This window comes from Drosophila obscura, unplaced genomic scaffold (genome assembly GCF_018151105.1).
Source record: "Drosophila obscura isolate BZ-5 IFL unplaced genomic scaffold, ASM1815110v1 contig_58, whole genome shotgun sequence".
Lineage (NCBI taxonomy): Eukaryota > Metazoa > Arthropoda > Insecta > Diptera > Drosophilidae > Drosophila > Drosophila obscura.
The window spans coordinates 3,197,769-3,214,412 of NW_024542848.1; the positions used below are offsets into that span (position 1 = coordinate 3,197,769).

General features: G+C 38.5%; 1 protein-coding gene across 5 annotated transcripts in view; it reads left to right on the plus strand.

The window, feature by feature from the left end:
- Window positions 1-14,417, plus strand: part of LOC111080415 (leucine-rich repeat flightless-interacting protein 2) — a 55,454-nt gene extending 41,037 nt beyond the window's left edge. Inside the window, exon 7 of one of the 5 annotated variants that reach the window (XM_041595372.1) lies at window positions 14,204-14,417. In XM_041595372.1, coding sequence (XP_041451306.1) covers window positions 14,204-14,314 — 111 coding nt within the window. In that variant the 3' untranslated portion in view covers window positions 14,315-14,417. Of the gene's footprint in view, window positions 1-4,773; window positions 4,873-7,788; window positions 7,846-9,253; window positions 9,524-13,659; window positions 13,717-14,203 lie in introns of those variants that run through there. The other 4 variants (XM_022376017.2, XM_041595373.1, XM_022376016.2 and 1 more) reach the window with 4 other exon arrangements.
- Window positions 14,418-16,644: the final 2,227 nt, after the last annotated feature.

Sequence of the window (16,644 nt, forward strand, 5' to 3'; positions counted from 1 at the left end):
TGGCATTGAAGGTCGTCCTTGGTTGGAGAGCTGTCCCTTGTGGGTGGGCCTCGATGCTGCAGATGATGGCGTTGTGGTCACTAGCCGTGTATGCGCTGCTGAGTCCCCACGCTGTTCTCCCAAAGAGAGCGGTGCTGCAGAAGGTAAGGTCGATGATAGATCCCAACCCAGCTCGGGAGAAGGTGTGCTCTGATCCGGTGTTGAGAAGTTGTAGCTCTAGAGTGGCAAAGGCTTCCATGAGAGTGCGACCTCTAGCATTGGTGGACCTCGATCCCCATTCCTCTGACCAGGAGTTGAAGTCGCCGGCCATGATGATGTTTGGCCGTCCCCTAGCATCGTCTGCTATCTCATCGAGAATGGCTCCGAACTCCTGGATAGATAGGCGTGGTGCCAGGTAGCAGCTGTACAGCCAAATTTGGCCAACCTTGGCTCTTACGTAGCCGTTTCCCCTGCGAACAGACTCAGCTTGGGGGGTGGAGTGCCCGCATACCCATATCGCTGCCGTTTTCGTGCTATCCAGAATGTAGTTGGTGTTTCTGGTTCTGCGGTATGGTTCGGAGAGAACTGCCACATCCGCTGTAGTTTCTCTGACTAGCTGGCAGAGTAGATTCTGCGCAGCTTCGCAGTGGTTGAGGTTTAGCTGCAAAAACCTCACTTTGCTATCCGTTTCTTAGTCTCTGCTCGTCTACCCGGGCATCTCTTGCTGCCAGCTATGTGGTCAGTCGCTGCAGGATGCTTTTCTGCACAGAGAAAGCACCTTGGCTCGTCCGTGCATCCGGCTACTTTGTGGCCACTCTTTCCACACTTGTAGCAGCAGTTGCTGCGGTCGATGTTGCTCGTACACCTGGCTGCAATGTGCCCGAACTCTAGGCATTTAAAGCAGCGCCTCTGGCCTGATCGTTCTACGATCCTGCATCTCGTCCAGCCAATCTTTATTTTGCCCACATCCGTGAGACGCTTCGCCAATGGGTACGCGAGTCCAGCGATAGCCACCTGCGAACTTCCGTATCCCGGGCGCAGGGCCCTGATGCTTCCTACACCCACCGGATGCTCCAATTGGGCAGACATTGCCTCGGCGATCTCTTCCTTCGTGGCTAGGTCGTCGATGTCGCGGATCTCGACAAACGCTTCGCTTACCACCGCCCGGACGCCTGCCTGAGTGCCAAGCACCTGGCTTATATCCTCCGTTAGCTGGGCTGTGTTCTCCTTTAGCGCACCATTCAGCTCTAGCAAGAGCTCTCCCTTTGCTGTCCGTCGGACTCTGTCGACATTGTTGCCGACTTCCTTCAGCTTGCCGTCATCCCTCCTGGTCACCATCCTGAGAATGTCGCTGTAAGACAGGTCTCCTGTAGTGGCAATTATAATAGCGTCTGGCCTATTACGCCTGGGCGGGTGGGATGTAGTCTCTCTGGGTCTGTTTGGTCGTACTACCGGCGCTTGGCTAGGCCGGCTTCTGGGCCTGCTGCTGACAGTAGACCATGTCTCTGCCTGCGGTGCTTCTACCGTTTGTGTCGATGCCTCCGTTAGCTTGCCTACGAACGGGGATGTCTGTTGGTCCGCCGTCTCAGGTGAGTGGACGTTGAGCTGCTCCTCTTGAATCCTCGCGCACATTGACGAGTGCAACTCTTTAAGGATTACTATAGAGTCCCTTGTCGCCTGGTTTATGTACCGCGCTGCCGGTCTCCTCTCTATGATCTCGAGGACCAGCCCGTCTAGGATCTCTCCCATTTCGGACGCCAAGGCCTGTAGGCTTTTGGGGACCTTCTTCTTCTTCTTTTTCGCCCTTTCCATGCTAGCAGGGCTACCTTGCTCCCTGCCTCTTTTGGGCGTGTCGGCGTCCATGTTCGCGTCGCAATGGGGTGCAGACCCAGAGGGTGACCTCGCAATTTTCGCTCTCTGAGCGAACGCCTGCAGGTCGTCAGAGTCTGAGAGCAGGGCCAGATTCGAGCCCCCGAGCATCCTGCCGGCCTAGGCGCCGCCTGGGCGGAGGTGATTTGGCGGCTGGCGAAGTGTCTTGCTTATATATAAACGTTTTCCGCCTAGGGGTTAGGCAGTACTTCCCTTCCGGTGCGGTCGCTGGCAGAAGCCAGCTGATGTGGGTGCTACAAATTCTCCGCAGCGATCGCTGGCAAGAGCTGGCTGCTTTGACACCTAGTGTCCCTTCACAGCACTGCACTCGATCAGCTGGTTAGCGACCTGCGCTCTCCAGCCCTGGTATACCAGTTGCACAGCTGAGGTGCCTGGAGTGAAAAATGTGAAGCCGAGTCGATATAGCCATATCTGTTTTGTTGGCAGGCACAATTTGAAGATACGATAAAACTAAAAACGCAGTATCGTAGAGAATGGCCATATCTACCAGATTACTGAATCTGAATCAGATCGGATTATAATTATAGCCAGACTGAAGAAATTAATTTTCAGTTGCTTCCCCCGCTTTCTCTAGCCAGAGACCCGCTATTCATTCTCTTTCTCGCTCGCACACTCTGCCTCGTTATGTACGCGAGCGCCCTCTAGCGGAGGAGATGTAGAATGTAAATGGTACATGAATAATCTAAATGTGAGATGTAGAATATACATAGTATATGTAGATGTAGATAACAGATGTAACAAAAAATGTAAAATGTAAATTATTTTTTTTAATTCTAAAATTCTAATAAATCATAAGCTCAAAAATGTATATACTGACTGAGTACGGGTATAAGTAGAGTCGCGTCCCCAGAATCGACTCTCACGTTTCTCCTAGTGCGTTTTGAAACGTACGGTCGACGTAGCCAAAATCATCCCGTCCAACGAAGTCGCATGCAGAGCATGAGAGGTGCAAGGGTGATCCTGATTTAAGGGAGGAGAAGAACTCTCTGGGGGTGGCGGCAACGCGAGACTATTATCAGTCACTGTGTATCGATGCAACAATGCGTGATGTGAGCGGGCATAAGCTCGACATTTGGCTACCTTGCATCTTACAACAGTGTGACCCATTTGCAGACAATTAATACATAAGGAGGCAGACTTTGTGAACTCGAACCTTTGCATAGCCGAGAGACGTGAAAATGTCGTGCAGTTGGGTTGGCTTTTTCGTGCTTTGGCTTTGTTGACTCTTCTGCAGACAAATGCTGGTATCGACGATTTAAAACTTTTTGAAACTCGGACCAAAGCGGCAAATTTTCGAAGTCAAGTTGTTCTCCCACTCCTGTCTAGTCACTGGGTCAACTCTGTTCAAAAAGAGCTTTGCATTCGAAATTTTCGTATCGTCTCCTATCGATAGTATTGAACCATAGATCGATGACACTGTATCGTGGAGGTTCCTAAAGGACGATGCGGACTGTTGCGTTTTTGGCAGACTAAACAATGCGGAGATTTTTTTTTTGAAAATATTAGACACTCGCCATATACTCGCTTTAGGCTGGCCGTGACCTTTTTATAATTGGCCTCGGTAACTTGGAACGCCTTTATTGTTCCTAATGCTTCATTAGAGTGGCACGAAATCAAATGATTACATTTTTCGATCACTATCATTACATTATGAACAAGAGTCTCAACAAGGCTACACAAAATTTGTAAACTCGGAATATTTACCACTAAATATTGGTAAGGCCAACTTTGGAAGTCGAGCACGAGTTGGGGCCATGGAAGGTGGTACTGTCCAAACAAGCTAATGAGCTCTAGCTTAAGCCTGCCGTCTTTTAATTAAAACTTATCGTGTACATCTTTAAACCCATCATAATTGATCCTTATTTGTGCCAATTGAACTACTTTTTCTTCCCGCTGTAGACCAAAATTACGTTTTCTGATATATTTCGGGATTTAAAAAGTTTTATAGTAATATGTTTTTATACCCGTACTCAAAAAAGAGTTCTGGGGTATATTAGATTTGTGGTATAAGTGGATGTGTGTAACGCAGAGAAGGAAACGTTTCCGACCCCATAAAGTACATATATTCTTGATCAGCATCAATAGCCGAGGCGATATAGCTATATCTGTTTTGTTGGCAGGCACAATTTGAAGATACGATAAAACTAAAAACGCAGTATCGTAGAGAATGGCCATATCTACCAGATTACTGAATCTGAATCAGATCGGATTATAATTATAGCCAGACTGAAGAAATTAATTTTCAGTTGCTTCCCCCGCTTTCTCTAGCCAGAGACCCGCTATTCATTCTCTTTCTCGCTCGCACACTCTGCCTCGTTATGTACGCTAGCGCCCTCTAGCGGAGGAGATGTAGAATGTAAATGGCACATGAATAATCTACATGTGAGATGTAGAATATACATAGTATATGTAGATGTAGATAACAGATGTAGCAAAAAATGTAAAATGTAAATTATTTTTTTTAATTCTAAAATTATAAAAAATCATAAGCCCAAAAATGTACATATATACTGACCGAGTACGGGTATAAGAAGAGTCGCGTCCCCAGAAGCGACTCACACGTTCCTTCTCGTTGTAAATAATTTAAACCAACCTCAAAATTAGATCTGAATAATTTGGTCAGGGTAAAAAAAAAAGTGAATTCATCTTAACAGCTGTGGCAGCTCGATTTGGCTATCGATAAATCTCTGTTAAACATAGCAAAGGCCTTTTTGTATGAGCTGGCTCGTTCCAACCACTTTAATACACGTAACCGTGAGCGGCAGCACCTTTTCTTAAGCACAATAGATAGGGCCGTGACGAGCTCTCATATAGATATGATATATGATATTTTACCATTTTTATCAGAAGCATTTGAAAACTTGATGACTACACTACACCGATTTTTTTATAATTCTTAATTAGCTCTTGGACGATATTAACGTAATCATCAGACTTGCTGTTTCCAAGAAAGTTTGTTACTTCCATTCGGGGCAAATATGTCACTAAAAGTCCATTCCTGAACTTTTTTCCGACAAACCTAGGCGACGTTAGTGATGAACACGGAGAGAGATTTCATCAACAATTAAAATCTATGGAACAACGTTATCAAGGTGTTTGGAATGAGAACATGATGGTCGACTATGTGTGGAATCTCATAAGATAATCTGGTTCAAACGAAAAGGGAAGACAGTCAGAAAACTTAAATTATTTAAAAAAATGTTAAGCATTAGCAAACCAAATGTATCACTTATGTTTAAAAACTTGTGGCAGCATAGCACCAAATAAAAAAGTTTGTATATCCTTATAATTGACTGAAAAGACTAAAAATTACTGATTGTTGTATCGGTTAATGAATGAAATCCCATATCTCAGTTATTTCTACTTTGGTTTTATTGAAATATGATTATATAGACGCGACAAGATCTAATTTGTGTGGACCTGCACTTGTGAGAATATAAAGGAAACATTTGACCTGAACAGGTATCCTACCTTAGGGGTATAACGAAAAAAGTAATTGTAAACGAAATTTCATACCAAATGTATAACCCTTTTTCATTTGCTTTGTTCCCAATTGGCAGTTGGACCCGCAACCTTCCAAAAGTAATTTTTTGTTTATTTTTTTCATGTTTTAGGTTTGGTTAACGAATTTTAGCTCCAAAGTTTCTCCATAAATTTTAATGAGCAATACCTTAAACGACGCCTAATTACACTACTCGACAAAATACAACTTTTTTTTCTTCAAGGATCCAAACCGACTTTTTCTGATAGATATGGGACTTTAAAATATTTTAAAGAATTATGGTTTTTTTTCTATGTTTTATATATTTTATATTTTTTTCAATATCCAGCAGTAACTAAGTAGAGCTGGCCCAGCTGCAGCAGACGTAGCGACGCCGTAGGAACCCAAAGATAAAAAAATCGAGAATAGCAAAAGAATAGATGATAGAACAACAGCATGTCGTTAAGCGACCAAAGGCAAAGGTAGAATTACGTTACATTTATTATGAACGAGCGGACCCGGCGAACGTTGTATTGCCCCATTTTAACGGTGACATGTGGCTATGATGATCTCTAACAATATACGGATTTGATTCGCTGGCGCAGAAACAGTTGCATAGGCGAGCATTGAGTCCCAATATGTATCGTTTTCGAACAAATTCAAACGTTGGTAAGCATCCCGGTAAGTGGCAAACAGCACACCATCCACAATACGCAATGAAGCGAAGGATGTAGGGCCTCTAATGTTCACTTAAAGCAAGCGAAGATAGAAGCATTCGTCTTGGCGTTGATGAACTATGTTTATTTGTCCGAATAGACATCAGTGAAGACAGCAACAGCGTCACCTCACTTTCGGCGTTGAAACTTCTTTGATGAAGCGTTCCATGTATAATAACGTAGTATTTCCGAGTAGATTAAAGTACTTGCAAACGGATCGCATGTCGAAAAGAAAGTTGTCAATGTTGTCTGGCTGGTGGTCTAAAATATATAATAATAAATATATAACAGACACGTTGAGTCTGGGTTGTGGACTCCGCAAGGGCCATGGATCATGTTCGTTGTCACAATGGAATGCAACTTCGGATTAGTTTCTGGATCTGGTATTTCCGCAGAAATGATCAAATCAATATGATCTGGTCGAATCTTGTCGAACATCCAAGGCAAAATGTGTGCATGTGGTAAACCACGCTTCTGACATTCAATCGGGTACATCCAACAACGAATTTCGCCAGAAACCTTTTCCTTAAGTATGCAATTCATGAGTATGTTTCATGCTGGATGTTTGTCCTGTCAGCAACAGATTCGTAATTTCGGGCCAAGTGATTTCAAGTGAACGTGATGAATAAATCATCTTTATAGGAAATGTGGCTCGCCAGGAAATGTTTTGATTGGATTGTATTTCCATAGAGAAATGAATACAGTGCCTCTGCCGGATGAGTCAAAACCTTTCCACCAGCGCAGCATATGCCGGTGGTTTCCGATTGAAACTTCAATCATTGCAATGCTGGCATACGACAGACAATGAACCGATATCAACGCAGCGAAGATGTTAGTAAGCAGCGTTATTAAAGTCTACTGGTCGAATTTGAGGTGGTAATTGTGCAACGCGAACCTGTGCAATATGGGCACGACTGCATTCATTTACTTCTGCACGTTCCTCTTGCGTTAGATTAATAGAGACATTCGGATTACTTATTTCACGATGTGTACGTCGTCCAAGGTTTGATCGTCTAGAAGCAGGCATATTACATATAACTCAATTGATGAATAATATCTCGAGATTAGAACCAATCTTCGACAATTGCCTCTTCGTCTACTTAGCAGACATTAGTCAAGCAAATACCTCAATTGATGAATAATGAACTCATCTTCAACTATGACAATTGGCTCTTCGCCTACTTCCATAAAAGACACAAATACAAAATCATTTTTTTGGCGATCGTATATTGATTTTTCCTAAATTTTCTATCGTATGAACATTCAGTTGGCAAATACGAACAACTGAACAAAATTTGAGCCAAATCGTCTCAGCCGTTCTAAGAGCTCCTGACTTAAGGGTGGAGCTCAAGCGCACTGTTGCAGCAGGAAATACAACTGAAAGCCAAACTGAGTCAATTTGCTTGACCTCCAATATTATGGAGTATTGGCAGGAAAAACGATACGAATATCTTAGTTTTTACCAGCTGGTCAAAGTGGTGCGCTCGGTTCCTGCAATACAAGTGAGTGTTGAACAATCGTTTTCGGCTGTCAAAATGATGCTTACATATCAACGTTGCAACCTCGCCGACGAGTCATTATCGAAAATACTTTTTGTAAAATCAAATAATAGGAGGGCGGATCAATAAGTAGGAGACCTTTTTGATTAAAAACAAGTTTTTTGATACACAATCCTTTTATTTTTCTGCATGGTCTTATTTTAGCTCTATATACTTTTTTCAGCATTTCTCCAAACCAACTTTGGCCTTCGTTTGCCTAGAATAACCCTGCAGAACCTACTATTTGGACTGTTCCACGGGTTATCCACGTTTACGAAACGGCGAAAAAACTCGTCCTTATTGTTGTTTAACAACGCCAAACACTCCTCCGAAGTTGTCTCTCGAGTACGTTTGTGGTCGATTGTAAGCAAACGCTGCACACATTTTGCGGAAAGCTTTCTCAAAGTGATCCTCCTAGTCAACACTGGAATTAGGCTGTGGCCCAATATAACTTTTTCTTATAGATTTCGGGGTTTACAATTTTTGAACGAATTATGTTTTTTTTATGGTGTAGTTTTTTTTTAAGAATTTTTTAAAATCTGTTATTTTTTTAATGTTTTTTTTTTCAGAGGTAGTGCTTCTATTTTTCACTTAACTTAAGTATCTTATATCTGGTTGCATAGAACTTTGCAGTTCTGAAAAGCTGACAAATGCAGCTATAAATCGGACCCAAACACTTTGTATCTGCAGCATAACGCCTGGAAGATATAAAGCTTTCAAATTCAAATTTCATCATTTTTTTACGGTATTCATTCCCGAAATTTTGACTTTAAAAACTCGGGAAGAGTCGAGAGAAAAATAATTCTCATGCATTTTTAGTTTTAGATAGACGCATTAATTAGGCTTCGTTTAAGGTATTGTTTATTAAAATCTATGGATTAACGGTGGAGCTAAAATTCGTTAACCAAACCTCAAAAGTGAAAAAATAGACAAAAAATACTTTTTGAAAGGTTGCGGGGCCAACTTCCAATTGGAAACAAAGCAAACGAAAAGGTGTCGAAGGAATACCGTAAAAATTTATGAAATTTGAATTTGAAAGCTTACTATCTTTCAGGCGTTAGGCTGCAGATACAAAGTGTATGCGTCCGATTTATAGCTGTATTTGTCAGCTTTTCAGGACTGCAAAGTTCTATGCAATCAGATAGAAGATACTTAAGTTATGTGAAAAATAGAAGCACTACAGATTTTAAAAAAAATGACACCATAAAAAAATAATAAAGTACTATAAAAATTTTTAAATCCCGAAATCTATCAGAAAAAGTAATTTTGGTTCACAGCCTAAATAAAAAGTTCAATTTTGTCGAGTAGTGTAATTGATGCAGCTATAAATTCGACCCAAACACTTTGTGATTTCAGCCTGTTTGGAAAATATTAAGCTTTCAAATGCAAAAATTATGATTTTTGTGCGGTATTTGTGTGAGAATAAGGAAAAAAAGTTCGATTTTGTTGAGTAGTAGAAAAACTTAAAAAACTGAAATATAATCATTACCATTTAATTTTTAAAATATAACTTATAATTTAACGGTCCCTGCAAACTGCTTCAGTACAGCATTTAAAAGGGATATCATAAATTATTAATTTACAATTTTATATGATGTATTTAAATACAAAGATATGAATAAATGTACATATTTCTCAAAATCTGTCAGCACCGTGAAGTTTTGGAAAAACTGGAGGAAGCAGAGACAGCTAATAACCATTTATTGAAACGACTTGACAAATTAAAAAATGCGAAAAGTGCCATTCTTAAGGACCTATGACCTATGATGTCAAATCGCATAGATATCATCAGCCCCAGCAACGACGAAGATGCTACCGAGGACTTAAACAATACTTTATCAATATAACGTAAATACTGAAAGTAAATTGTTGATAGCTCTGTTTAAATAATAATAATAAATAAATAATTATAACATAAAGTATATTTATCTTGATTTGTAAGATACATTCAAAATTTGTAATGAAATAATACCTTAGAAAATATAAAAGGAAGGGTTTTTATAACGGGTACTCGAAGAGTTTAGCTCTTTTAAATGTATTTGGTCAAAATCGGAAAAAAAACAAAACCACGTGAACATCTTTTTTTTATGGTTATATTGCTCCCACTGTTTCAGAAAACATAATAATGAGTTTCGAAAATTTGCAATTATTCGGTCGATGCATCGGGGAGAGTATAATTGAATAAAAACATGGTTTGTAGCGAAAAGGTTTGTAATATTAAAATAAAACTTTTGTTTACTTGCTCATCAACATTTTTGAGTAGAATTAAGCTATTAGAAAGTAAGCTAATAAAATATTTGACAGAAAAAAATGTTGGCTGCCTTTGTAATGAAAAAGAGTTCTACCGCAATTTTTAGTGTAACGTAACAGTCAAGTTGTTTATATAAAATATAAAATTTATCCACATAAATTATATTTTTATAATTTATTGGTTTCTTAAACTCAAACATACTTCTCATGTTTAGATAAACATAAAAAAGTCTCTAAAGAATAAAAATTCGATTTTAAAATCGACTGGAACTATTTTGCGATTTCCCACGGGAAAAGTTGTATCGATGGTATTGGCGCAACTACCAAAATGATTGTGCCGAAGCATTTGTTGTCTCGTGAATGCATAGTCAAATGTGCTTCAAACTATATTTAATTGTTCAGCATCGAAATTCACCATCGAAGAGGTCCTTGATTGTGATTTTTCTGATATAAATTAAATTTTTAACACACTTGCGATGTTAATGGGACGAAAAGTGTCAATAATATAAAATGTCAGCGCACCAAATTCAAATTACTAATAGAGTTTTATACCAAACGGGGGGCGCGGCGGGCGGCCGGCGCCGCGCGGGCCGGCCGGGCCGGCGGCGCCCCCCCGGGGGGCGGGGGGGGGGGGCGGCGCCCCCCGCCCACCCGCGGGAAAACTAAGACAACACACGGCAAAAATGCCCGCGCCCGGGGCCGCCCCGAAAAGTGGGGCCGGCTAACCCTAAAGAAACTATAAAACGTAACAAGAGAATAAAAACTAGGAGTTGAATGTGGGTTGTGCGGCCGGGCGGCACCGGGGCGGCCGCCCACCTATTACTTCAAACCAAGGATACAATCTATAATTTTATTTGTTTTTCAGTTTAAAAATTAATTTTTCCTGAAGTTTAGTAAACGAAATTCGCACATGTAACGTAACAGTCTTTTTATGTAACGTAACAGTGAGAAACTTTTTGCTTGTCAAAAAAGAAAAAAAACGAGAAGGAACGTGTGAGTCGCTTCTGGAGACGCGACCCTATTTATACCCGTAAAAAAATTTACATTTTTTGCTACATCTGTTATCTACATCTACTATGTATATTCTACATCCCACATGTATATTATACATGTACTATTTACATTCTACATCTCCTCCGCTAGAGGGCGCTCGCGTACATAACGAGGCAGAGTGTGCGAGCGAGAAAGAGAATGAGTAGCGGGTCTCTGGCTAGAGAAAGCGGGGGAAGCAACTGAAAATTAATTTCTTCAGTCTGGCTATAATTATAATCCAATCTGATTCAGATTCAGTAATCTGGTAGATATGGCCATTCTCTATGATACTGCGCTATTACTTTTATCGTATCTTTAAAATTGTGCCTGCCACAGATTTTCGTTCTTTGCGGGGGCGGAAGAGGGCGGGCGAAATTTTGAAATACACTTGTAGCAGTGTGATATCCCATGAGTCTGGAAACAAAATTTGGTTGATCTAGCTCTTATAGTCTCTGAGATCTAGGCGCTCATCGAGACGGACAGACGGACATGGCTATATCGACTCGGTTATTGATGCTGATCAAGAATGAATACACTTTATGGGGTCGGAAACGTTTCCTTCTCTGCGTTGCACACATCCACTTTTACCACAAATACAATATACCCCATAACTCTTTTTTGAGTACTTGTATAAAAATGGGAATCAAAACCATTGATATGATGCTTATATTGCTTTTATTTATATGTTTCATAGACGAGGAAAGGACTATATAAGAATTTCGTAAAATGCAACAAAGGAAACTCATGTATGCACATTAGGTTGAGACAAAAAAAAAATTTGTTTAACTAAAATTTTAATTTAATTTTGTTATCTTGGGTTTGATAGTAATATTAAAGTTTTAATTTTTATTTAACAAATTTTTTTAGAGGTTGCTACAACAAATTCTGAATGAGTTGGATAATTTGGTTAAATTCTATTGCATATATATTGAGACCATTAATATCTTCATTAATAAGTTATTGGCAGTAAAAAACCTGCACAAGTTTGTGCGAACTAGTTAACTAAATATATCAAGCTCAGCTGAACTTCTGGATTTTCACCAATCGTTAATTTTTTAACAGTAACTAAAAATAAAATACCTTATTATCAATAGAACAAGTTTCTAAGTTTCAATATTATTTTAAGAAAACCGACGAATTACATTTTTTTAAATGTATATTTAACCAAAAAAAGGGTATTTTCTTTTCATGGTAGCAACCCCCAAACACTAAACTAAAGATTTGAAAAAAATTGTATAATTTTACTTACTAACAAAGAACAGAATAAGGGGTGTCCGCTTGAAAAAACAAAACAAAAAATTTGTTGTCAAATTTTGACCCAGCCTAATACACATGTTAAGGTAAATGTATTCGACAAATAGATAAGTAACGAGAAGGAACGTGTGAGTCACTTCTGGGGACGCGACTCTACTTATACCAGTACTCAGTCAGTATATAAATTTGTGAGCTTTTGATTTATCTAAAATTTTAAAACATTTTACATTTTTTTCCTACATCTGTTATCTACATTTACAGTTACAATGTATATTCTACGTCTAAAATGTAGATTATACATTTACCATTCGATTCTACATCTTCTCCGCTAGAGGCGCTCGCGCATTGAATAGGAAAGAGTGTGTGCGAGCGAGAAAGAGAATAATTAGCGTCAGCAGCGCCGGAGGAAGCAAGGGAAGCAACTGAAAATTAATTTCTTTACTCTGGCTTTAGGAAATGTGGCTCGCCAGGAAATGTTTTGATTGGATTGTATTTCCATAGAGAAAAGAATACAATGCCTCTGCCGGATGAGTCAAAAACTTTCCACCAGCGCAGCATATGCCGGTGGTTTCCGATTGAAACTTCAATCATTGCAATGCTGGCATACGACAGACAATGAACCGATATCAACGCAGCGAAGATGTTAGTAAGCAGCGTTATTCAAGTCAACTGGTAGAATTTGAGGTGGTTATTGTGCAACGCGAACCTGTGCAATATGGGAACGACTGCATTCATTTACTTCTGCACGTTCCTCTTGCGTTAGATTAATAGAGACATTCGGATTACTTATTTCACGATGTGTACGTCGTCCACGGTTTGATCGTCTAAGAGCAGGCATATTATAACTCAATTGATGAATAATATCTCGAGATTAGAACCAATCTTCGACTATGACAATTGCCTCTTCGTCTACTTAGCAAACATTAGTCAAGCAAATACCTCAATTGATGAATAATGAACTCATCTTCCACTATGACAATTGGCTCTTCGCCTACTTCCATAAATGACACATATAAAATCACTTTTTTCGCGATCGTAGATTGATTTTTCCTAAATTTTCTTTCGTATAAACATTCAGTTGGCAAATACGAACAACTGAACAAAATTTGAGCCAAATCGTCTCAGCCGTTCTAAGAGCTCCTGAGGGAGGGTGGAGCTCAAGCGCACTGTTGCAGCAGGAAATACAACTGAAAGCCAAACTGAGTCAATTTGCTTGACCTCCAATATTATGGAGTATTGGCAGGAAATACGATACGAATATCTTAGTTTATACCAGCTGGTCAAAGTGATGCGCTCGGTTCCTGCAATACAAGTGAGTGTTGAGTGTTTTCGGCTGTCAAAATGATGCATACAAATCAACGATGCAACCTCGCTGACGAGTCATTATCGAAAATACTTTTTGTAAAATCAAATAATAGGAGGGCGGATCAATAAGTAGGAGACCTTTTTGATTAAAAACAAGTTTTTTGATACACAATCCTTTTATTTTTCTTATTATAGCTATATATACTTTTTTCAGCATTTCTCCAAACCAACTTTGGCCTTCTTCTGCTTAGAATAACCCTGCGGAACCTACTATTTTGACTGTTCCACGGGTTATCCACGTTTACGAAACGGCGAAAAAACTCGTCCTTATTGTTGTTTAACAACGCCAAACACTCCTCCGAAGTTTTCTCTCGAGTGCGTTTGTGGTCGATTGTAAGCAAACGCGGCACACATTTTGCGTAAAGCTATCTCATACCGAAGTGATCCTTCGATATTTAAACCACTTAGCCATGTGGTTGCCTATGGCTTCCAGAATATCTTGCAAATTTTTGTGCGGTATTTGTGTGAGAATAAGGAAAAAAAGTTCGACTTTGTCGAGTAGTAGAAAAGCTTTAAAAACTGAAATATAATCATTACCATGTAATTTTTAAAATATAACTTATAATTTTAGCGGTCCCTGCAAACTGCTTCAGTATAGCATTTAAAAGGGATATCATAAAATATTAATTTACAATTTTATATGATGTATTTAAATACAAAAATATGAATAAATGTACATATTTCTCAAAACCTGACAGCACCGTGAAGTTTTGGAAAAATTGGAGGAAGCAGAGACAGCTAATAACAATTTATTGAAACGACTTGACAAATTAAAAAATGCGAAAAGTGCCATTCTTAAGGACCTATGACCTATGATGTCAAATCGCATAGATATCATCAGCCCCAGCAACGACGAAGACGCTACCGAGGACATAAACAATACTTTATTAATATAACGTAAATACTGCAAGTAAATTGTTGATAGCTCTGTTTAAATAATAATAATAATAATAAATAAATAATTATAACATACAGTATATTTCTCTTGATTTCCGCTACCGAGGACATAATTTCATCAGTAATTTTTCTTTTTTTCCCCCCTGAAACAATACTTTATCAATATAACGAAATACTGCAAGTAAATTGTTGATAGCTCTGTTTAAATCATAATAATAATAAATAAATAATTATAACCTAAAGTATATTTATCTTGATTTGAAAGATACATTCAAAATTTGTAATAAAATAATACCTTAGAAAATATAAAAGGAAGGGTTTTTATAACGGGTACTCGAAGAGTTTAGCTCTTTTAAATGTATTTGGTCAAAATCGGAAAAAACAAAACCACGTGAACTTTTTTTTTCAATTTCGATGCTTGTATATATTTTTTATGGTTATATTGCTCCCACTGTTTTATAAAACATAATAATGAGTTTCGAAAATTTGCACTTATTCGGTCGTTGCATCGGGGAGAGTATAAATGAATAAAAACATGGTTTGTAGCGAAAAGGTTTGCTCATCAACATTTTTGAGTAGAATTAAGCTATTAGAAAGTAAGCTAATAAAATATTTGACAGAAAAAAATGTTGGCTGCCTTTGTAATGAAAAAGAGTTCTACCGCAATTTTTAGTGTAACGTAACAGTCAAGTTGTTTATATAAAATATAAAATTTATCCACATAAATTATATTTTTATAATTTATTGGTTTCTTAAACTCAAACATACTTCTCATGTTTAGATAAACATAAAAAAGTCTCTAAAGAATAAAAATTCGATTTTAAAATCGACTGGAACTATTTTGCGATTTCCCACGGGAAAAGTTGTATCGATGGTATTGGCGCAACTACCAAAATGATTGTGCCGAAGCATTTGTTGTCTCGTGAATGCATAGTCAAATGTGCTTCAAACTATATTTAATTGTTCAGCATCGAAATTCACCATCGAAGAGGTCCTTGATTGTGATTTTTCTGATATAAATTAAATTTTTAACACACTTGCGATGTTAATGGGACGAAAAGTGTCAATAATATAAAATGTCAGCGCACCAAATTCAAATTACTAATAGAGTTTTATTACTTCAAACCAAGGATACAATCTATAATTTTATTTGTTTTTCAGTTTAAAAATTAATTTTTCCTGAAGTTTAGTAAACGAAATTCGCACATGTAACGTAACAGTCTTTTTATGTAACGTAACAGTGAGAAACTTTTTGCTTGTCAAAAAAAAAAAAACGAGAAGGAACGTGTGAGTCGCTTCTGGAGACGCGACCCTATTTATACCCGTAAAAAAATTTACATTTTTTGCTACATCTGTTATCTACATCTACTATGTATATTCTACATCCCACATGTATATTATACATGTACTATTTACATTCTACATCTCCTTCGCTAGAGGGCGCTCGCGTACATAACGAGGCAGAGTGTGCGAGCGAGAAAGAGACTGAGTAGCGGGTCTCTGGCTAGAGAAAGCGGGGGAAGCAACTGAAAATTAATTTCTTCAGTCTGGCTATAATTATAATCCAATCTGATTCAGATTCAGTAATCTGGTAGATATGGCCATTCTCTATGATACTGCGCTATTACTTTTATCGTATCTTTAAAATTGTGCCTGCCACAGATTTTCGTTCTTTGCGGGGGCGGAAGAGGGCGGGCGAAATTTTGAAATACACTTGTAGCAGTGTGATATCCCATGAGTCTGGAAACAAAATTTGGTTGATCTAGCTCTTATAGTCTCTGAGATCTAGGCGCTCATCGAGACGGACAGACGGACATGGCTATATCGACTCGGTTATTGATGCAGATCAAGAATGAATACACTTTATGGGGTCGGAAACGTTTCCTTCTCTGCGTTGCACACATCCACTTTTACCACAAATACAATATACCCCATAACTCTTTTTTGAGTACTTGTATAAAAATGGGAATCAAAACCATTGATATGATGCTTATATTGCTTTTATTTATATGTTTCATAGACGAGGAAAGGACTATATAAGAATTTCGTAAAATGCAACAAAGGAAACTCATGTATGCACATTAGGTTGAGACAAAAAAAAAATTTGTTTAACTAAAATTTTAATTTAATTTTGTTATCTTGGGTTTGATAGTAATATTAAAGTTTTAATTTTTATTTAACAAATTTTTTTAGAGGTTGCTACAACAAATTCTGAATGAGTTGGATAATTTGGTTAAATTCT